Source organism: Stegostoma tigrinum, chromosome 19 (assembly GCF_030684315.1).
Source record: "Stegostoma tigrinum isolate sSteTig4 chromosome 19, sSteTig4.hap1, whole genome shotgun sequence".
In the NCBI taxonomy this organism is placed as follows: domain Eukaryota; kingdom Metazoa; phylum Chordata; class Chondrichthyes; order Orectolobiformes; family Stegostomatidae; genus Stegostoma; species Stegostoma tigrinum.
This window is the reverse complement of record NC_081372.1, coordinates 24,222,713-24,246,677: the sequence shown is the minus strand read 5'-3', so window position 1 is coordinate 24,246,677 and position 23,965 is coordinate 24,222,713. Positions and strand designations below refer to the sequence as shown.

The following is a 23,965-nucleotide window of genomic DNA, read 5'->3' as shown; positions in this document are numbered from 1 at the left end:
CATTCAGCCTTGACATTGTCTAGTCTTTAGCAATTGATCAGTTGACCAACAGTTAATGTCCTAAGTGTGTACCACCTACCATGGTCATTTGACTTTCACTCATGAGAACAGCTGCTTGCTTTCTTTGGAAGGAGGCTTCTCTCTCAGTTTTAATGAACCTTGGCTCCAGGTCGGCCTGCTCATGTAAGCTATTTCCTTGAAGTCTGTGCACTGTCCAATCAGGTGAATGATATTCATACACCCTTTGGGCCAATGCACTTTGTTTTGCTAATAAATATTAAATATCCAGTGACCTGCATCTGGTTTTGACAGGACTTGACCCAGATATACTGTGTCACCAGTTCAGCACACCACTTACTGACTACCACACTTAATTTCAACACAAACCTCCCTTCAGCAAACAATTAAGCTACCATCTGACTGACTAACCTTGCAATAGGGCTAGCTTCACAAGTGTTTTTTTCATGCATTTCAGCTGAGCCAGCAAATGTAGGGTTACTCCCTACAGGACTTTGATAGACGTGTGCTAACATGCCTAGGACAATTATTTTAGGATTTAATGTTGCCCTTTAAATTCTGGAAACTGAATTCAAATGTAATCCAGGATCTTGGGGTGAAAGGTTTCCCAATGAGTACTGTATTTGTAATGAACTTGTATGGTCTTAACAATGTTGTTTGTGGTCAACAACAAAGTAAAAGTTGCTGAAATAGCTCAGCAGGTCTGGCAGCATCTGTGAAGAGAAATCAGGGTCAACGTTTCAGTTCCAGTGACCCTTCCTCAGAACTCATTCATGGTGACTGCCTTACAACACAGAAGTATACATATGACATTAATTGGAAATCTCACAGAGACTGCACAATTGTTGATGTGTGAAATCAAGAAATATCACACTGGTAGGTTAGAGTACAGTTGACAAAGTTTAAGTCTGCATCTCTTTTACTCTCTCTGGCTAGTGATTTGCTGAGGCTATCACTAGGAGCTAGATTTTGTTCCAGCACTGAAAATACATGGCATGGTGAAAGAAAAAACTTAGGTAATCCAGGTCATGCTACACCCAACCCCAACCAGCGGCGTCCCCTCTCATTATAACAGGTAGGTGTGGGGGTGATATTTGCTGCTGTATACAGTGTTATCATTTGTAAATGATGGGTGAGTAGCTCTCCTTGTCCTCACGTTCCAGAATCAAATTGTTGAGTCCTTTTTTTTCCTCCTCTTATAAAATACTGGACCTGATCTCCTGACCCAAGAGTCAGTGTAGCTGTACAAAGTCCTCCGAAACAAAAAGGAACATCTAGCTGAAGGCATTTAAAATGCAAAGAATTTCAGTTACCAATACCACTGTCAACTTGATAATCTTTCAAAACAAGAACAATTGCTTGGAACAATTTCAACCTTCAACTTCCTTAGAAAAATATCTGCTGGAGAACAATGGAAAATGGGTTCTAGTAAATGGACTGTAACAATTTTGCAAACCACAGTTCACATATTCATGATAATTCTAATAATCTTTCTGTTCAGTGTGAAAAGATTGGTTAGCTACTATTACAGGCAAACATTGTACTCTTTATCCTTCTGTATGCTAATACAACAATGGATCAGTTAAATTCTTCAGCAATAGTGAAATCTACCAAAAGGCCAATCAATTTTGGATAATCCTGCAGAACATTGTTTTTTTTCCTCTGGGAGCATATGGTTTAGTACTTGAATAAATTATATCATTATCAGGTAGTTTTATTAAATTATATGTACAAGTTGACAAAGGACACATCACTTCCCAGGCTTACAAAGAGGATAATAACGGAGATAATACTGTTATTGTTAAAATCATACAAATGAAGACAGCATTTTTATGCAATTTTTTTTTCAAAATCGTTTTTCACTTTTGCCATACAAATTTATTTCAGGTCCACAATGAAATGTTTATGTTTCCATCACCTACCTGCACATTTGGTTCTTGTTGTAAGAGGTGGACCTGGAGGTCCTGTCCCACCATCCCCAGGTCGTGTCAGTAGGACTCTAATTTCATATTCCACATCCGGATCAAGATGCCATAATTTGTAGGTAGGAGAATCGACAATGTGTGTTTCAGCCCAATTTCCTGTGGTGGTCCGGTACTCTACTTCCTTTAGGATGATAGGACCATCTCCTATTATTGAATTTGCATTGGGTTTGATCCACAAGTAAGTTGCCCCTACAGCCAAAAGCTCAGGTGGAGCAATGGGTGTGGGTGGATCTGGAATATAAAAAGAAGGTATCAGTGATAATGGGAACTGCAGATGCTGGAGAATCCAGGATAATAAAGTGTGAAGCTGGATGAACACAGCAGGCCCAGCAGCATCTCAGGAGCACAAAAGCTGATGTTTCGGGCCTAGACCCTTCATCAGAGAGGGGGATGGGGAGAGGGTTCTGGAATAAACAGGGAGAGAGGGGGAGGCAGACCGAAGATGGAGAGAAAAGAAGATAGGTGGAGAGGAGATTATAGGTGGGAGGTAGGGAGGGGTTAGGTCAGTCCAGGGAAGACGGAAAGGTCAAGGAGGTGGGATGAAGTTAGTAGGTAGGAAATGGAGGTGCGGCTTCAGGTGGGAGGAAGGGAAAGGTGAGAGGAAGAACAGGTTAGGGAGGCAGAGACAGGTTGGACTGGTTTTGGGATGCAGTAGGGGGAGGGGAAAAGCTGGGCTGGTTGTATGGTGCAGTGGGGGGAGGGGATGAACTGGGCTAGTTTTGGGATGCGGTGGGGGAAGGGGAGATTTTGAAGCTGGTGAAGTCCACATTGATTCCATTGAGCTGCAGGTTTCCCAAGCGGAATATGAGTTGCTGTTCCTGCAACCTTCAGGTGGCATCATTGTGGCACTGCAGGAGGCCCATGATGGACATGTCATCTACAGAATGGGAGGGGGAGTTGAAATGGTTTGCGACTGGGAGGTGCAGTTGTTTGTTGTGAACCGAGCGGAGGTGTTCTGCAAAGCGGTCCCCAAGCCTCCGCTTGATTTCCCCAATGTAGAGTAAGCCACACCGGGTACAATGGATGCAGTATACCACATTGGCAGATGTGAAGGTGAACATCTGCTTAATATGGAAAGTCATCTTGGGGCCTGGGATTGGGGTGAGGGAGAAGGAGTGGGGGCAACTGTAGCATTTCCTCGTTTGCTGGGGAAGGTGCCGGGTGTGGTGGGGTTGGAGGGCAGTGTGGAGTGAAGAAGGGAGTTTCGGACAGAGTGGTCTCTCTGGAAAGCAGACGGGGGGGGAGGGATGGAAAAATGTCTTGGGTGGTGGGGTCGGATTGTAGATGGCGGAAGTGTCGGACGATGATGCGTTGTATCCGGAGGTTGTTGGGGTGGTGTGTGAGAACGAGGGGGATCCTCTTAGGGCAGTTGTGGCGGGGGCGGGGTGTGAGGGATGTGTTGCGGGAAATGCAGGAGACATGGTCAAGGGCGTTCTCGACCACTGTGGGGGGACAGTTGCGGTCCTTGAAGAACTTGCACATCTGGGATGTGGGGGAATGGAATGCCTCATCGTGGGAGCAGACGTGGCAGAGGCGGAGGAATTGGGAATAGGGGATGGAATTTTTGCAGGAGGGTGGGTGGAAGGAGGTGTATTCTAGGTAGCTGTGGGAGTCGCTCGGTTCGCAATAAACAACTGCACCTCCCAGTCGCGAACCATTTCAACTCCCCCTCCCATTCTTTAGATGACATGTCCATCATGGGCCTCCTGCAGTGCCACAATGATGCCACCCGAAGGTTGCAGGAACAGCAACTCATATTCCACTTGGGAACCCTGCAGCTCAATGGAATCAATGTGGACTTCACCAGCTTCAAAATCTCCCCTTCCCTCACCGCATACCAAAACCAGCCCAGTTCATCCCCTCCCCTCACTGGACCACACAACCAGCTGAGCTCTTACCCTCCCCCCACTGCATCCCAAAACCAGCCCAGCCTGTCTCTGCCTCCCTAACCTGTTCTTCCTCTCACCCATCCCTTCCTCCCACCTCAAGCCGCACCTCCATCTCCTACCTACTAACCTCATCCCACCTCCTTGACCTTTCCGTCTTCCCTGGACTGACCTATCCCCTCCCTACCTCCCCACCTATACTCTCCTCTCCACCTATCTTCTTTTCTCTCCATCTTCGGTCTGCCTCCCCCTCTCTCCCTATTTATTCCAGAACCCCGTCTCCATCCCCCTCTCTGATGAAGGGTCTAGGCCCGAAACGTCAGCTTTTGTGCTCTTGAGATGCTGCTTGGCCTGCTGTGTTTATCCCGCTTCACACTTTATTATCTATAAAAAGAAGGTAGTTGGCTCAGTAACTGTTAAACAGGTGTGAAATGTGAGCTAATCGTTATATTCTAGATTGCAAAGAAGTGCATTGTTTTTTCAAGGTGTCTTCTGCAGTTTGGATTGTGAAGAGTGTACATTTAATGATCAACGTGTCACATTGTACCAGGCTGAATAGAGAGACAGAGACAGAAATAAACGGGAAAAGCAATCAATCTATGGCCATATCAAAAAAAACAGGCAACATTTGTTTTTCTCCCTTACGTTATGTACTTGTTGATCTGTTGCGCTGCACCAGTGTCAAATGTTTAACCTAAGAGTACTGTACACATTTCTCAGAAATCTATATTTTGCCATTTAAAATGTAGTCAAGTTGTTGTTTTCAATTGTTGCAACCTGAAAAGAACAATCTATTCGTGAGCAGAACTGCAAATGTCTTCATCAGAGCTACACATGCTTCAGGACAGAGCTGGTGGCATTATAGATACAACTATCCACTTATGGAAGTCTCTGAAATAGTACTGCCAAGTCCAACATTTATAAGGAAGAGTGAAGACACAGAATACATAAATCAGAAATGGCAGGAACCATTTTCAATTGTTTCGCAATACTCTGAAGTTTTAACATTATGTAGTCAGCAGAAAACAGTAATATTTTGCGGAGCAAGATTATACTACAAGATAATTAACATGAATAATGGTGTGGTAGTACAAAACATAAACAAAGCTAAAAGGAGACAAGAAATAAGAACTTATACAATTCAAAGCAAAGTAATAAATTTGATCCAAAATAAGCTGAGAGAGAGGACCCAGACTTGGATGATTCTGAGACGGGAGATCTGTTTCCGGAAGGGTTCCATAGGTCTGGTTTTGGAGTCCTTGTTATTTGTGTTGCATATTAATGATTTTGACTTAGTGTCATAGAGAAGCATAGCATAGAAACGGACCTTTGGTGAACTTGTTCATGCAGGCCAGATATCCTAAATTAATCTAGTCCGATTTGGCCCATAACCATCCAAACCCTTCCCATTCATACATCTATCTAGATGCCTTGAATTAAATGCATGATCAAGAAACACAAGAATTGATAAGGTCATAAACAGTGAGGACAATAGACATGAATCACAGGAGGTTATAAATGGACTGGTAAACAGGGCAGATCAGTGATCGGGTGACACAGTGGTTAGCACTGCAGCCTCACAGCACCAGGGACCCAGTTCAATTCCAGCCTCAGGTAACTGTCTGTGTGGAGCTTGCACGTTCTCCCTGTGCCTGAGTGGGTTTCCTCCAGGTGCTTCCATTTCCTCCTACAGTCCAAAGATGTGCAGGTTAGGTGGATTGGCCATGCTAAATTGTCATTCACAGTCAAGGAATGTTTAGATTAGGTGGGTTAGTCATGGGAAATGCAATGTTACAGGAATAGGATTGGGGTGACACTGGGTGAGATCTTCTTCAGAGAGTCAGTATGGACCTGTTGGGACAAATGGCCTGTTACCATATTGTGGGGATTCTATGAAATAAAATTCAACTCAGAAAAGTGGGAGGTAATGCACTGAGGGCTAACAAAGCAAGGAATTTCACTATGAATTGTAAGACCCTGGAAAATATTGAAGATCATAGAGGCCATCGAGTGCATATTCACAGATCCTCGAATGTAGCAGGGCAAAAAGGTAAGGAGCTTAAAAAGACATTTGAAATAGTTTCCTTTGTTAGTTCAGGCATTATACACGAGTACAGGAAGGTTATGCTTGGACTGTACATAATGCTTGTAAGATCACAACAGAATATTACCTGTAGTTCTGGTCACTACATTGCAGGATAGCTGTAATTATACTAGGGAGGGTGCAGAGGAGATTCACCAGGGTGCTGCCTAGGCTGGAGGATCTGCGTTATGAGGAAAGATTGTAGAGGGAGCAGCTGCTTTCTTTGAAGTAACAAAGGTTGAGAAGGGACTTAATAGAGATGGGTAAGATTATGAAGGGTAAAAATAAGGTGGATAGGAAGTCACTTTTTCCCCCAATTATTAGAGGGGTTAAGAATGAGAGAACATAAATTTAAGGTAAAAGACAGAAAGTAAGTAAAAACCTCCAGCCAGAGGGTGGTGGAGGCCTGGGAGTCTGCCTGAAAAGGTGTTTGAGGCAAACATTCTCGTGACTTTTACCTAGTATGTAAATATTCACTTGCATCGTCACATGGTTATGGATTGAGTGCTGAAAAATAATATTAGAGCAGTCACATTTTTGTTAACTGGCATGGACATGATGGGCCAAATGGTCCCCTCCTGTGATGTAACTGTCTCATAGTCTATGTGGCACACATCAGGGCAAGCATGCAATAAACAGACTTGTAAAATGAGACACAAGTTTTTACAACATGAGAGGAGGTCCTGCTGGTTAGACCATTACGACATGAAGAGGCACCGTGTACAGTTAAATATCAGTGTTAGCTCTCGGTACTGACAGATAGGCTACGATTAGTCAGGGTGCTGCAGTGAGAATGCTGCACAGATTGGCAGTGTCTGTGGCCGCATTCCCAATTCTACTGCTTGCTCAGCCTCACGCCATTTGTAAAGGACCATTGTGCACCCGATAAAGCAATGTCTGCCGACAGCTGCTCTGCATGGCTCCCGACATTTGACCTGAACATGGCAAACAAGGGTGATGCAGAGGAAAACCATCCTCTTCCCTGAGGATGGGCAGTGGAGGCCACAACACCAGACCATGTCAGTCCTGTCTGAGATTGCCACCTGGGTCAGTGTAGATTCAGCTGGTCTAGATGCTTGTACAGCAATGTAGGGAAAAAGGCCATCACATTCTTGACAGCACCCGTGTAAGTGCCATCATCTTCTCTTTGAGAACTCCCACTCAGCGTTTCACTGTTAATGCATCTTCTTCCCTCCTAGCTAATGGTATAGCACTCTCCCTACTGCCTACAATATCTTTCCTTACTCACTCTCACTCACTCCAGCCAAGGACAATGGTAAAATGACATGCCCTATTCATGGTCTTACCCAGGAAAGCTCCCACCAGCACCAAACATTAAAACAGTGCCACTCATTTATTTCACCATGCCCCTCTCCCATTCCAGGAGGAAAACAACCAGTAGGGCAGAAGGAGACAAGACAGTGCACACCAACTGTCTCCTCATCCTTATGTCAACAGGATCCTGACTTTGACTGCCCTGATTGGCTGATTGACTGTACCCAAGCCTCTGGACTGGTATTAGAGGCTGCCCTTCATTTACTGCACCAGGATCCCATGATTTGACTGAGGATTCCTGGCAACCATGGCAAGCTTCCTGGCTCCGTGGCATCGCTGGCTGAAGGGTAAGTGAAAAAAGGCAAAGCACAAATGCTGAATATTCACATGATTGAGAGCTAAGTGAGCAAGATGAACAGCCGAGATGCAGCCTGTCTAGTCCATGAGCTGCATGCAGCCCAAAGTGCAGCAATGAAGATCAGAAGTATACTATAAGTGGATAAGAGACATACGATGAGTCCTTTTGAGGCTGTAACATGTCAGATGTCCATGCCTATGGACACAGAATGCACCATTACCTCACAGCACCCGGAACCTGGGATCAATTCCACCCTCAGATAACTGTGTGTGGCGTTTGAAAATTCTCCTTTTGTCTGCATGGTTGCCTCCAGGGGCTCTGTTTCCTCCATCAGCCCAAAAGGTGCAGGTTAGATGAACTGGCCAGGCTAAATTGCCCATAGTGTCCAGGGATAATATAACTTAAGTGGGTTGGTCATGGTAAAAATGTAGGGTTACGGGGTCGAGGGTAGAGGTTGGGACGCTCTTTAGAGGGTTGCTGTAGACTTGATGGGCCAAATGGCATTCTCCCCCATTGTGCTGATTCTCCATGATTCTATGATACGATCTGGGACATATTAATTGAAGGATGGTGGAGACAGATCCAACAATAATGTACAAAATTTGCAAATTCTCTGTGGTAAGGCTTTTTTTTAGTTTGATTAACACCAAATATTATTTCCATTTCTGCTGTATTGCTCAGTTTTATCTGTAGGGAACTTGCTGGAACATTATCTGCTGAGTATCAGAAAACATTGAACATACGGGACAGGGACATACCCTTTGTCTACCATGCCTGTGCCATACATGATGCCATTCCAAAATAATACCATCTGACTGCATGTAGTCTATATCCCTCTCTGCCCTGTCTGTTCATGTGTCTCTCTTAAATCTTTTCAAAGTTTGCCTCCATTCCAGTAATTGGAAGTCTCTTTAATGTTTTGATGAATTTTTCTGTAAATTATGATTTGCTCATGACTGGTTACAGTCTCAAAAGTTTGACTTATTTTAACGGGTCTGTTAATTGCCCAGTGACCCATGGAATCCCACAGTTTTAAAAAATATGCATTTTTCGATGTTTATCTTGCCTTGATTAATTGTGCTTGACAAGATACCCTGTCAATTTAAATGCTCCCCCTCTGCTTCCTTAGTAATGCTGGATTCTGGGACCTCAATTACAGAAAAGACAGCAGATGGTATATTTTCACAATCAGCATTTCTTTTGAACAAATTCATCATATCAGATTGTTTTCAATAACCTTTGTCAGTGCAAATGAAAATTCTTGGAGATAACAATATATGTTCTTCTGGTAGATCAGCTCTCTGTCAGGTTTCCCCATCCAGTATGAATATTGGAATATTGAAAGGTTTGGGTTATGGTCTTCAATTTCTGTTTTCTTTTTGAAGAACACTTTGCTTTGAATTGCGTATTTACATGATTATTAGGATATATTTTGGGATTTCTTTAATATGCCAATGCTGTGATGATTAATAAAGGAATACATTCTGGATTAAATCGAAAAGGTCACATTCACACCACTTGATTAATAATGCTGTAATCCTAAAAATACCCTCTTTTATTCAAACAACATCAAACACCTGGACTTCTGCAACAGATCTCAGTAACTGTAAGCTAGTTGATATGAAACAATCACAGAGAAAAATATAGGAGAATGTTATTGTAGCATACAGAAGCATTTATTTCTGTTGAATACATTAACGGTTGAAATATCTGTAATTACTTTCACATGTAAGCTGGATGATTCAGGAATTCTCAGCTTTCTCCCATTGCAAAATTTTCAAATGCCTTCTCTAGAATACCAAGGTAATTGACCTTTTACACTTTTCCAATCTTTTCCAGTAACTCCCATAAGATTACAAGATAACAACAGATGAGAGAAGGAATCTTAATTCATACATCTGTCACACCTCAAGATCCTTCCACTAATGCTTCTTCATCATTCCAGAGTTCGATGTTTTGCTCAGTCTGTATATTATAAATTACTCATGATAATTTCAATTCTTTAAAAAAAGCATATTTATTCTTATCCTACACTTGCTATTTAGTTTAATCATGCGGTTTACACTTTCAAAATTATCCAATGTATTATCCACCTCTAAAACCTATCCACCTTTGAAATGTTTCCTGTTAAGGCTCAAAATTTCAAGTTGCCCCAATATTGTTGATATTGGCCATAGGACTTACATGTCTCCTTTATATCTCGGTAACCAGACAATATTGAAGCTGAGACAAAACCTAAGATGCTGGAAAAGCTCAGAAGGTCTGGAAGTGTTAGTGAAGGAAGAAACAGCATTAACGTTTCAGGTCTGGTGACCCTTCCTTTTGGTTGACAGCATCCACAGTTTGTTTTCGGTTTTTATTTAATATTGAAGCTGTGGTTTGGCCAGAGCATGACTAGCTTGGATAATAATTTCCGCACACTTGTACTGTTGGGCTGTACAGTTCAGCATTCTACTGGTCTTGTTAACTTCTGCTTAGTATGGTTGGACAGGTTGAAATATGAGACTATTTTGTGATCTGCTCCTTATTGCAACTTTTTAAATAGCTGTTTCAGCACAATTCACTTACGGATTTGTGAAATGAATCTTTCCACCCTATGTAGAATGCATTTGTCTGCATTAAATTGTATTTGTCAGTGTTCTGCACCTTTACATATTCTTCCATTCCTGGAAGCCATGGCTGATATTAGTTGCAGTGTTATTGATGATGATAGCCTTTCCTTGTTTAGTTCCAATGGTTATTTTTCAGAAATGAACATTGGCAGACACTGTTTGTCTCATTATTCCATTTTGATTTAGTTTTGATTTACTTCAAATGGTTTCTTTGAATTTACTTCTACTGACAGCCCTTCCAATTTCTATCTCTCCCAGGTATTTTGATTTACTTGTGACTTTTTATTAATTCATGAGATTTGAGTGATATTGGCAACACTAGAATTGTTTGTCCATCCTTAAATGCCCTTGAAAATGTGGAAAGTAAGACTGTTTCTTGAACTAACTCGATCCAAGCAGTAAAAATACAACTACACTGTTAGGTAACTTAGGGAGATCTACGATTTTGACTCAATATGATCAATGAAGGGTAATATATTTACCGAACAGGACATTGTGTGACTTGAAAGGAAACTTATGGTTGATGGCATTGGGTTTTTTTTGGATAGCAGAAATTATAGGTTTTGAAGGTATATTGAAACATCTTGGCAAGTTGCTGCAGTGTATCTTGTACAGCACTGGCAGAGGATGTGAATGTTTAAGTGGGTTAGCTGCCAATCAAGCAGCCATTGAATTGCATGAATATTATTGAAACTGCAGGTATCCTGTGAAGATTATCCCATCATAATCCTGACTTATGTAATGCAGATGTCAGAAAAGGGAAGTCAAGGTGAATTACTCACGGCAGAATATTCACCTGCTGATATCATTTATGGTGCTGGTCTAGCTATCATTGTGCTGATCCACAACATGTCGATGGTAGGGTGTCACCAAAGGTGACATTCATTGTCATGGGGAGGCAGTTAGACTCCCTCTTGTTGAAGACTATCATTGTCTGGAACTTGAATGGTACGAATGTTACATATCATTTAACCAAGCAACATGTTGTTTAATTCAACGGTCCTGTTGTTATATATTTCCCACAACTGGTTTGTTACACATAAATTCTCTCATCAGCAACAGTTTAACACTAAAAATCTTTAAATCTATTGCTGCTTTTGAAGAAAATATATAAAGTTACTGATGTTTTTTCTTACACCGTATCCCATTTTATTCCCTCGAAACTAACATTTTGGGCTGCTGCAGAGATGAGAATTGAACCTCTTTCTAAAAGTCACTTGATTATTCTTTTTGTTTCAGTGGTGTTTGTTGCAATGTTGTTAGGATAGAATTGTCCCATTATTATGCATTAATTATATACTTATTACTACCACAGTTTATCAATTCAGTAGCAGCGGTGGGTTAGAAATGATATATTTAATAATATTCAAAGAATTCTGCTGGTCTCTTGTTACACCTCAGGCTACATTCTAATTTGTTGGCATCTGTGTTCTTAATGTTGATGATATTCTTAAAAGTCTTTTTTTTAAAAAGAAAAATTGCAACAACCATGATTAGCTCCGCTCTGTTGAATTTTAATTGGTTTTAGGAGGGCCCTGCGCTACTTCTATCAAAATTAACTGTCTATTCGCTCACATTAGCAACATAAGTATGTTGAAAGAGGCTAATGTGTTTTAAATGGGTTGAAACTGTGGTCTGGGATTAAAAAAAATTCTTATTTTGTCACAAAAACAGATTTTTAAATATGGATAAAAAAAATCCTTCATCTATCATTTTTCATCATTAAAAATCATTTTCAGCATGGCAGGACTATAATTACTGCCCATTCCTAGTAGCCCTGAGAAGCTGGTGATGGACCTTATCATTTGAGTGACCTTTCCTTACTGAACCGCACAGGTCTGTGTTAATGATTCTCCCTTGAATACATTAGGTACAAAAGTTCAGGATTTTGAATTTGCTGTGACGAAGGAAAGGCAGTGTATGTCCAAGTACAGAGAATGTGTGATGTAGAGATCTTGGAGTTGACAATGTTCTTTTAATTTTGCTGATCTTCTTGGTGTTACAAAGTGTGGTACATCTTATGGACAATATGAAGATATATTTCTCCAGTGGTGCTGAGTTTTCACAAGAGAATTTTCAGATGGCACTCAAATTCAGTGACACAGACAGAAACACAACTAAAATATTGAACTTAGTCAACTGATACCTTCAGGGTATTGAACATGGTTGTCTTGTGTCAACCAGTGCTTTTATTATAACTTCCTCAACCTACCCAAAACTAATAGTGTGACAAGTGAGGACACCCATTTACAATGTCTTCAGTGACGAAAAAAGCAAGTTTCTGATATTCTTTCATTCATCCTCGTGACTATTTTTCTTTATTCCTTGGTCACATTTGGTCTGACGACATGAGATACGACAGAGTCTGAAGTTCATTTTAAAGACTCCCAGGGTTACTGTCTGCCAACTGGCACCTCTGCTGCAGCTGGCCTGTCAATGGGAGAAGGCATGTTTTGGATACAAATGTAGGACAGATTATAATTCATTAATTTGAAAGACCTGTTTATACTCAGTCATGGAACATGGCTGACCACTATTTACTTGTCATCGCTAGTTGTCCTTGAGAAGATGATGGTGAGCTGTCTTTTTGAAACATTGCAATCCATTTGCTGTAGGTTGACCCACAACACCCTTAGGAAGGGAATTCAGGATTTATACCCAGAGATAGCGAAGGAACAGTGGCATATGTCCAAGTCAGGATGGAGAAGAGCTTGTAGGTGTTCCTAAGTATCTGCTGCCCTTGTCATTCATGGTGGAAGTAGTCATGGATTTGTGAGGTACGAAGGAGCTTTGATGAATTTCTACAGAGCACCTTGCAGATCGTACACACTGCTGCTTCTGAGCGTAGCTGGTGAAGGGAATGGATGCCTGTGGATGCGGTGGCAATCAAGTGGGCTGCTTTGTCTTGGATGGTGTCAAGCTTCTCACGTGTCCCTGGAGCTGCACCTATCCAGGCAAGTGGAGGGTATTCCATCTCATCCTGACTTTTGGCTTGTTGATGATGCACAGGCTTTCGGAAGTCAGATGTAGAGTTAATCCCTGCAATATTCCCAGCCTTTTTCCTGATCTTCTAGCTACTGTATTTATATGGTAAGTTGAGTTGAGATTCTGGCCAATGGAAACCCCAAGAATGTTGATTAGTGGGGGATTCAGTGATGGCAACAGCTTTGAATGTCAAAGAGCAGTGGTTAGATTAAATTAGACTAGATGCCCCACACTGTGGAAATAGGCCCTTCGGCCCAACAAGTCCATACAGCCCCTTGGAGCATCCCACCCAGATCCATACCCCACAACCCACACACCCCTGAACACTACGGGCAATTTAGCATGGCCAATCCACCGGAGCACCTGGGAGGAAACCCACGCTGACACGGGGAGAATGTGCAAACTCCACACAGACAATCGCCCGAGGCTGGAATCGAACCTGGGATTCTCTCTTATTAGAGATGGTCACTGTCTGGCATTTGTGTGACATGAGTGTTACTTCCAACCTGTCAGCACAAACCTGGATACTGTCCAGATCTTGTTGCATTTGAACATGAACTGCTCCAACATCTGAGTCATGAATGGTGTTGATCATTGCACAATCTTCAGCCAACCTCCTCACTTCCAAATTTATGATGGAGGGAAAGTCATTGATGAAACATCAGAAGGTAGTTGAGCCTAGGACACTACACAAAGGAACTTATGCAGAGATGTCCTGGTGCTGAGATGACTGACCAACAACCAGGTAAGGCTCCAACCAGCAGAGAGTTTGCTCCCTGATTTCCATTGATTCTAGTCTTCCTCAGGCTCCTTGATGCCACACTCAATTGAATGTCAAGAGCTGTCCGTATCACCTCATGTCTGGAATTCAGCTCTTTTGTCCATGAATCAACCAAGGTTGCAATGAGGAACCGTGTGGCCCTGGTAGAACCCTGGGCATCAGTGATTAGGTTATTGCTGAACAGGTGTTGCTTGATCGCACTGTTGATGACACTTTCTATCGGTTCAATCATGATCGAGAGCAAACTGATGGAGCAGTGACTGGACAGTTTGTATATGTCCTGCCTTTTCAGTACAGTATGTACCTGGGCAATTTTCTCAGGGAGATGTCAGTGTTGTAACTGCACTGGATAAGTTTGATGGGGATGGGGAATGACAAATTCTAGAGCACAAGTCTTAGGTGCTATAGCGGTATGTTGTCAGGGACCGTACACTTTGTGATATCCAGTGCATCCAACCATTTCATAATATTATGTGAAGTGAACTGAATTGACTGAAGATGGCATCTGTGATGCTGGGAACCATTGGTCGGGGCTGCGATGGATTATCCACTCAGCACTTCGGGCTTAAGATTGTTGTGAATGCTTCAGCCTTATACTTTGCACTGATCTGTGCTGGCCTCTTCCATCATTGAGGATGGGGTATTTGTGGAGCCTCCTCTTCCTGTGTGCTGTATAATTGTCCACCACCATTCACGACTGGATGGAGCAGGACTGCAGAAGTTTAGATCTGATCCTTTGGTTGTGGAATCACTCAGCTCTGTCCATCACTTGCTGCTTATGTTGCTCTTGCTGCTTGGCACATGAGTAGTCCTGCTTTATAGCTTCACTACGTTCATTTTTACATATGCCTGGTGCTGCTCCTGGCATACCCTGCTGTACTCTTCATGGGATCAGGGCTGATGCACTGGCTTGATGATAATGGTTGAGTGGGGGATATGCTGGGCCATGAGGGTACAGATTGGGTTGAAGTACAATTCAGCTGTTGCCAATGGCCAAAAGTGCCTTATGGTTGCCCAGTCTTGAGTTGCTAGATCAGTTTAGAGTCTGTCCCATTCAGCATGGTGAGAGTGCCACACTACGTAATAGAGGGCATTCTCAATGTGAAGGTGGGGCTTTGTCTTCACAAAGATTCTATGGTGGTCACTCTTACCAATGCCTCTGCAAGTGGCAGATTGGTAAGGATGAGGTCATGCACGTACCTTTCTCTTTGGTACCTTCATCACCTGGTGCAGACCCAGTCAAGCAGCTGTGGCCTTCAGGGTCAGTAATGCTGCTGCTGAGACACGCTTGATGATAGACGTTAAAACCCCCATCCTTAATTTTGCTCCAAGCCACCCTCAGTTCAACAAGGAAGAGGGAGGATTCATCAACAGAGGGAGGACAATATGTGGTATTTAGCAGGAGTTTTCTTGCCCATGATTTACCTGAAGACATGAGACTTCATGAGGTCCAGAGTCCATGTTGAGGAAACCCAGGGTGGACCCCTCCCAAATGTATATGACTTTTCTATCCTCTCTGCTGGGTCTGTCCTGCCAGTTGAACAAGGCATACCCAGGGATGGTGATAGTGCTGTCTGGGACATTAATATTCACAAGCAGGGTTGACAACGTTGTTTTTACTGTTGTCATTTCCAACGTCAATTCCAGGTGGTCTGTCCAGTTTCATTTTTTTTTTGTTAAGACTTAACGGCAATTGATACAAACTAAGGACTTGCTAGGCCAGTTGAAGAAGGTATTGATGTAGCTCTAGAGTCACGTGCATGCCAGACCTGGTGAGGATGGCAGATTTCCTTTCCTGAAGGACATTAGTGGGCCAGATAGGCTTTTCCCACCAACAATCGACAATGGTTTTATGGTCACCTATAGATTCCTAATTGCACGTTTTTTAACAAATTGAATCCCACCATTTTCTGTGGCTGGATTCAAACCCAGAACATTAGCTGAGATTCTGGAATAATAGTCATACAGTCATACAACATGGAAACAGATCCTTCAGCCCAACACATCCATTGCCGATCAGCTTTCCCAAACTGAACTCGTCACATTTGTCCCATATCCCTCAAAACCTTTCTTATCCATGTACCTGTCCAAATGTCTTTTAAATGGTGTAATTGCACTGCCCGCTATTACTTCCTCTGGCAGCTCATCTCATATACGTGCAACCCTCTGCATGAAAATGTTGCCCCTCAGCTCCCTGTTAAAACTTTCCCCATCAGCTTAGACATGTGCTCTCTAGTTTTGGACTCCACTAACCTGGGAAAAAGCGTTGGCTATTCACCTTACCTCTGCCCATCATATTACAAATCTCTGTAAGGTTATCTCTCAACCTCCTACACTCCAGGGGAAGAAAGCCCCTTTTCAGCCTCCGGTTATAACTCCAGTCATGCTAACATCCAGGTAAATCTTTTTGCGCTCTTTCTCTATTATTAACATCTTTCTACACCACTTGGTCATCACAAAAGCTTAGAAACTGAGCAGTGATGAGGACAACCAGCTTCAAAATCTTTATCATCGAACAAAGATCGAAGAAAGGTTCTTTCTCTACAGTATTACAGTTGCAGAAAGGATGTAAGGAGAGTATTACAGTTGCAGAAAGTATTTTTGGGGACTCATCAACTGAGGTAGATGGGCTGAGGTTAGAAACAGGAAAGGAGAGGTCACCCTGTTGGGAGTTTTCTATAGGCCTCCGAATAGCTCCAGAGATGTAGAGGAAAGGTTAGCAAAGATGATTCTCGATAGGAGTGAGAGAGACAGGGTAGTTGTCATGGGGGACTTCAACTTTCCAGATATTGACTGGGAACACTATAGTTTGAGTACTATAGATGGGTCAGTTTTTGTCCAGAGTGTGCAGGAGGGCTTCCTGACACAGTATGTAGATAGGCCAACAAGGGGCGAAGCCACAATAGATTTGGTACTGGGTAATGAGCCCGGCCAGGTGTTAGATTTGGAAGTAGGTGAGCACTTTGGTGATAGCGATCACAATTCTGTTATGTTTACTTTAGTGATGGAAAGGGATAGGTGTATACCACTGGGCAAGAGTTATAGCTGGGGGAAAGGCAATTACGATGAGATTAGGCAAGATTTAGGGAGCATAGAATGGGGATGGAAACTGCAGGGGATGGGCACATTAGAAATGTGGAGCTTATTCAAGGAAAAGCTCCTGTGTGTCCTAGATAAATATGTACCTGTCAGGCAGGGAGGAAGCTGTAGAGTGTGGGAGCTGTGGTTTACGAAGGAGGTGGAATCTCTGGTCAAAAAGAAAGAGAAGGCTTATGTTAGGATGAGATGTGAAGGCTCAGTTAGGGCACTTGAGGGCTACGAGGTAGCCAGGAAAGACCTAAAGAGAGAGCTCAGAAGAGCCAGGAGGAGACATGAGAAGTTGTTGGCGGATAGGATCAGGGTAAACCCTAAGGCTTTCTATAGATATTTAAGGAATAAAAGAATGACGAAAGTAAGATTAGGCCCAATCAAGGATAGTAGTGGTAAGTTGTGTGTGGGGTCAGATGAGATAGGGGAAGCGCTAAATGAATATTTTTCAACAGTATTCACTCCAGAAAACGACAATGTTGTTAAGGAGAATACTGAGGTACAGGCTACTAGAATAGGTGGGATTGAGGTTCACAAGAAAGAGGTATTAGAAATCCTTCAGAAGGTGAAGATAGATAAGTCCCCTGGGCCGGATGGGATTTATCCTTGGATCCTCTGGGAAGCCAGGGAGGAGATTGCCGAGCCTTTGGCATTGATCTTTAACTCATCATTGTCTATAGGAATAGTGCCAGAGGACTGGAGGATAGCAAATGTGGTTCCCCTATTCAAGAAGGGGAGTAGAGACAACCCTGGTAATTATAGACCAGTGAGCCTTGCCTCACTTGTTGGTAAAGTGTTGGAAAAGGTTATAAGGGATCGGATTTATAATCATCTAGAAAAGAATAAATTGATTAGGGATAGTCAGCATGGTTTTGTGAAGGGAAGGTCGTGCCTCATTAACCTTATTGAGTTCTTTGAGAAGGTGACCAAACAGGTAGATGAGAGTAAACCGGCAAATGTGGTGTATATGGATTTCAGCAAGGCATTCGATAAGGTTCCCCACAATAGGCTATTGTACAAAATGCGGAGGTATGGAATTGTGGGAGATATAGCAGTTTGGATCGGAAATTGGCTTGCTGAAAGAAGACAGAGGGTGGTAGTTGATGGGAAATGTTCATCCTGGAGACCAGTTACTAGTGGTGTACCGCAAGGGTCGGTGTTGGGTCCACCGCTGTTTGTCATTTTTATAAATGACCTAGAAGGATGGGTTAGTAAATTTGCAGATGACACTAAGGTCGGTGGAGTTGTGGATAGTGATGAAGGATGCTGTAGGTTGCAGAGAGACATAGATAAGCTGCAGAGCTGGGATGAGAGGTGGCAAATGGAGTTTAATGCAGACAAGTGTGAGGTGATGCACTTTGGTAGGAGTAACCGGAAGGCAAAGCACTGGGCTAATGGTAAGATTCTTGATAGTGTAGATGAGCAGAGAGATCTCAGTGTCCATGTACACAGATCCTTGAAAGTTGCCACCCAGGTTGACAGGGCTGTTGAGAAGGTATACAGTGTTTTAGCTTTTATTAATAGAGGGATCGAGTTCCGGAACCAAGATGTTATGGTGAAGCTGTACAAAACTCTGGTGCGGCCGCACTTGGAGTATTGTGCACAGTTCTGGTCACCACATTATAAGAAGGATAGACATGGAACATAGAACAGTACAGCACAGAACAGGCCCTTCAGCCCACAATGTTGTGCCGACCATTGATCCCCATGTATGCACCCTCAAATTTCTGTGACCATATGCATGTCCAGCAGTCTCTTAAATGACCCCAATGACCTTGCTTCCACAACTGCTGCTGGCAACGCATTCCATGCTCTCACAACTCTCTGTGCAAAGAATGTGGAAGCTTTGGAAAGGGTGCAGAGGAGATTTACTAGGTTGTTGCCTGGTATGGAGGGAAGGTCTTACGAGGAAAGGCTGAGGGACTTGAGGCTGTTTTCATTAGCGAGAAGAAGGTTGAGAGGTGACTTAATTGAAACATATAAAATAATCAGAGGGTTAGATAGGGTGGATAGGGAGAGCCTTTTTCCTAGGATGGTGACAGCGAGCACGAGGGGGCATAGCTTTAAATTGAGGGGTGAAAGATATAGGACAGATGTCAGAGGTAATTTCTTTACTCAGAGAGTAGTAAGGGAATGGAACGCTTTGCCTGCAACGGTAGTAGATTTGCCAACTTTAGGTACATTTAAGTCGTCATTGGACAAGCATATGGACGTACATGGAATAGTGTAGGTTAGATGGGCTTGAGATCAGTATGACAGGTCAGCACAACATCGAGGGCCGAAGGGCCTGTACTGTGCTGTAATGTTCTATGTTCTATATTGTTAAACACCAGTTGAATCCGAAGATCATTGAAATGCTGGGTAATGATCACTCTGTTTAATCGAATTCACATTGACCTCTTTCTATCAGAAAAGAACAATCAGAACTTTACAGCTATGTTAACAAATCATTAAATCTTGGTTACTGTGCAGAGCTGAAAGTATTAGTGGGAAAAGAATTATTGTTACAGCACAGCCTTTCTTTTTTCATGACTTCCTGTCAGGATTGGGCCTTTACTGGACCATAGGAGATCCCAGTGAGGGCCAACACAGTTGTAAATCCAATACAAATTGCTCACTTTAATGTCTTGGTCAGTGACTGGAGTCCTGATGAATAAATTCAAGTGATCAAAAATATCAAGTCTGCGCAATGCAAAACACTATTTCACAATGAAGTGAATAATGAATGATTTTCCAATCGGACATAAGAAGCAGGTCAAAGTGTAGATAAAGACTGATGCAGAGCCATTAGATGCCAGAAGTACTATAGTGCAAGACCACAAAGCTTAGCAGAGAGTGGCAAATTAAGAAGATACAACCTGTACTGTATTGATGCCTCTTCTGCCTTGCCATTGAAATGTGGCTTTTACCTTGAAACACGCAATGCAAGCATCCAGCTTACAGCTAGTTACAGTAAAGACACAGTACAAAAATGACTGTTGTCCACTGAGTTCATAACAGGACATTCCCAAAGTAGATGATGGAGGAATCATATCAAAACTACATTTTTTTTCAAGATAATAAAGTGTGAAGCTGGATGAACACAGCAGGCCAAGCAGCATCTCAGGAGCACAAGAGATGACGTTTTGGGCCTAGACCCTTCATCAGAGAGAGGGATGGGGTGAGGGTTCTGCAATAAATAGGGAGAGAGGGGGAGGCGGACCGAAGATGGAGAGAAAAGAAGATAGGTGGAGAGGAGAGTATAGGTGGGGAGGTAGGGAGGGGATAGGTCAGTCCAGGGAAGACGGAAAGGTCAAGGAGGCGGAATGAAGTTAGTAGGTAGGAAATGGAGGTGCGGCTTGGGGTGGGAGGAAGGGATGGGTGACAGGAAGGACAGGTTAGGGAATCAGAGACAGGCTGGGCTGGTTTTGGGATGCAGTGGGGGAAGGGGAGATTTTGAAGCTGGTGAAGTCCACATTGATACCATTGGGCTGCAGGGTTCCCAAGCGGATTATGAGTTGCTGTTCCTGCAACCTTCAGATGGCATCATTGTGGCACTGCAGGAGGCCCATGATGGACATGTCATCTAAAGAATGGGAGGGGGACTTGAAATGGTTTGCGACTGGGAGGTGCAGTTGTTTATTGCGAACCAAGCGGAGGTGTTCTGCAAAGCGGTCCCCAAGCCTCCGCTTGGTTTCCCCAATGTAGAGGAAGCCACACTGGGTACAATGGATGCAGTATACCACATTGGCAGAAGTGCAGGTGAACCTCTGCTTAATACGGAAAGTCATCTTGGGGCCTGGGATGGGGGTGAGGGAGGAGGTGTGGGGGCAAGCGTCGCACTTACTGTGGTTGCAGGGGAAGGTGCCGGGTGTGGTGCGGTTGGAGGGCAGTGCGGAGCGAACAAGGGAGTCACGGAAAGAGTGGTCTCTCCGGAAAGCAGACAAGGATGGGGATGGAAAAATGTCTTGGGTGGTGGATTGTAGATGGCAGAAGTGTCGGAGGATGATGCATTGTAACCGGAGGTTGGTGGGGTGGTGTGTGAGGACGAGGGGGATCCTCTTTGGGTGGTTGTGGCGGGGGCGGGGTGTGAGGGATGTGTCGCGGGAAATGCGGGAGACGCGGTCAAGGGTGTTCTCGATCACCGTGGGGGGAAAGTTGCGGCCCTTGAAGAACTTGGACATCTGGGATGTACGGGATTGGAATGCCTCATCCTGGGAGCAGATGCGGCGGAGTCGGAGGAATTGGGAATAGGGGATGGAATTTTTGCAGGGGGGTGGGTGGGAGGAGCTGTATTCTAGTTAGCTGTGGGAGTCGGTGGGCTTGAAATGGACATCAGTTACAAGCTGGTTGCCTGAGATGGAGACTGAGAGGTCCAGGAACGTGAGGGATGTGTTGAAGATGGCCCAGGTGAACTTGGGGTTGGGGTGGAAGGTGTTGGTGAAGTGGATGAACTGTTCGAGCTCCTCTGGGGAGCAAGAGGCAGCGCCGATACAGTCATCAATGTAATGGAGGAAGAGGTGGGGTTTGGAGCCTGTGTAGGTGCGGAAGAGGGACTGTTCCACGTAACCTACAAAGAGGCAGGCATAGCAGTGGCCCATGCGGGTGCCCATGGCCTCCCCCTTTGTCTGTAGAAAGTGGGAGGAATCGAAAGAGAAGTTGTTGGGGGTGAGGACGGGTTTGGCTAGGCGGATGAGGGTGTCGGTGGAGGGGGACTGGTTGGGCCTGCGGGACAGGAAGAATACAGGTGTCGAGGGACTGGACATGAAAATGAAGTGTTGGGGGGCAGGGAATTGGAAGTTCTGGTGGAGGTGGAGGGCCTGGGTGGTGTCACGGACGTAGGTAGGGAGTTCCTGAACCAAAGGGGAGAAAATGGAGTCCAGATAGGTGGAGATGAGTTCGGTGGGGCAGGAACAGGCTGAGACGATGGGTCGACCAGGGCAGGCAGGTTTGTGGATTTTGGGAAGTAGATAGAAACAGGCCGTGCGGGGTTGGGGAATAATAAGGTGGAGGCTGTGGGTGGGAGATCCCCTGAGGAGATGAGGTCATGAATGGTGTTGCAGATGATAGTTTGGTGCTTGGGGGTGGGGTCATGATCGAGGGGGCGGTAGGAGGTGGTGTCAGAGAGTTGGCGTCTGGCTTCGGCGATGTAGAGGTCAGTGCGCCATACTACCACTGCGCCACCCTTGTCTGCGGGTTTGATGGTGAGGTTGGGGTTGGAGTGGAGGGAGCGGAGGGCTGCCCGTTCTGCGGGGGAGAGGTTGGAGTGGGTGAGAGGGGTGGAGAGGTTGAGGCGGTTAATGTCTCGACGGCAGTTGGAGATGAAGAGGTTGAGGGAGGGTAGGAGGCCCGAAACGTTAGCTTTTGTGCTCCTGAGATGCTGCTTGGCCTGCTGTGTTCATCCAGCTTCACACTTTATAATCTTGGATTCTCCAGCATCTGCAGTTCCCATTATCTCTGATACATTTTTTTTCACACTTCTGAAATGTTTTTAAATTTAAAGTCTTCATTGAGTTTACCTCTGTGTTGTTGGGTGTACAGAGTAAATTTTCCTGATGCTGGGATAGGCTTCATTTACAGCTCTTGATACTTTCTGTACTTCACTTTAAGATGCCACTGCAAGCCCTTGACCAGCATTTTCATCAATGGGTTCCACAGCCTCCTAATTGATGAGTTGCCTACATGATCAATGTATGACCAAGGAGTAGGGGTAGGCAATTCAGCCCTTCGAGCCTATTCCTAGATGATCTGATTATAATCTCAAGTACATATTCCAGAACATCCCTGATAATCTTTAACTCCCTTACAAAACAGGTTTCTGCTTTTCTCTAACTTAAAAACATTCAAGGACACTGCTTCCGTCATATTTTCAGATTTCAGCTTATCTCTGTTTTTAATAGTCGAGCCTTGATCTTGATAATGAAAGGCATACTTGCTTCTCTGTTCCGCTGGTTTCCCTCCATCCAGTGCTGCAAACTACAAAACCACACAGCTTCTTAGTTCGTCATTGAACCATCTTTGAAAATGTAATTGAATGTCAGCAACAGTACCATCACTGAAATATTTTGAATGGAGCCCATGTACAATTCCAAGCAAATTACATGAAATCAGCACTGAGAACCAAACATGCACTTTTCTGTTTATCCTAATTTGAACTTGTTGGGAAGTGTCAATTAGAAACTTCAGAAGTCATGTGCCGCATCCGGCATTCCAAACAGGAGTGTCTTATTTGTAGATTTAGCACCCATTTTCACTGTTTCACCAAAATAATCCTCTTGTAATACTAAGAGATACACAGAACTAAAGGAGTTCTTAAAACGCTTCCAAAAATGTTGCCTTAATCAATATGTTCTAATATGCTTCATGTTGGACAAGACAGGATGCAGTATTGGGTTTAGTTCTGAATAATGTAAAGGGGCATATAAATGACTAGCAGGTAAGTGAAATTTGGGAAGTAATTGCTGTGATTTAATCACGTTTACTGAATCGAGATAACAAGAAAGAGGAGTCAAAGACAAATGAATTCAATTGGAATTAGTTGAATGCAGTGCGCTGAAATCTTGGATTAACTGGTGGAGAACATTACTGTTAAAACAGAAAATCAGCAGTGGGAGAGCCACTTTAAACAGGAACAGACAATAAGCAGATGCAATAAATATTTACAATGAGTTCATGAGAAAGGATAACAACAGGGGCTTCTTGAATGTGTTGAGAGTTTAAAACAAAATTTTGATTTTGTAAGTTTGTTATAGAGGAATAATCTAGAAGAAAGTAATGAGAAATCTGAAAGATTGAAAAGGATTAAACAGGTCACTTACACAGACGAAGAGAAAGTATGAAACTATAGTTGTGCAATTTATGAACATCATTTGCTGATACATTTGAAAAGTATATGATCGCTACAAACAAACACTTT

At 43.6% G+C, this 23,965-nt stretch overlaps 1 protein-coding gene across 7 annotated transcripts in view; it reads right to left on the bottom strand.

Moving 5' to 3' along the window:
- LOC125461272 (receptor-type tyrosine-protein phosphatase T) overlaps positions 1-23,965 on the bottom strand; it is a 1,279,761-nt gene that overhangs the window by 637,927 nt on the left and 617,869 nt on the right. For all 7 annotated transcript variants that reach the window (XM_048549829.2, XM_048549830.2, XM_048549831.2 and 4 more), the window contains one exon: positions 1,941-2,234. In XM_048549829.2, coding sequence (XP_048405786.1) covers positions 1,941-2,234 — 294 coding nt within the window. The remainder of the gene's footprint in view (positions 1-1,940; positions 2,235-23,965) is intronic.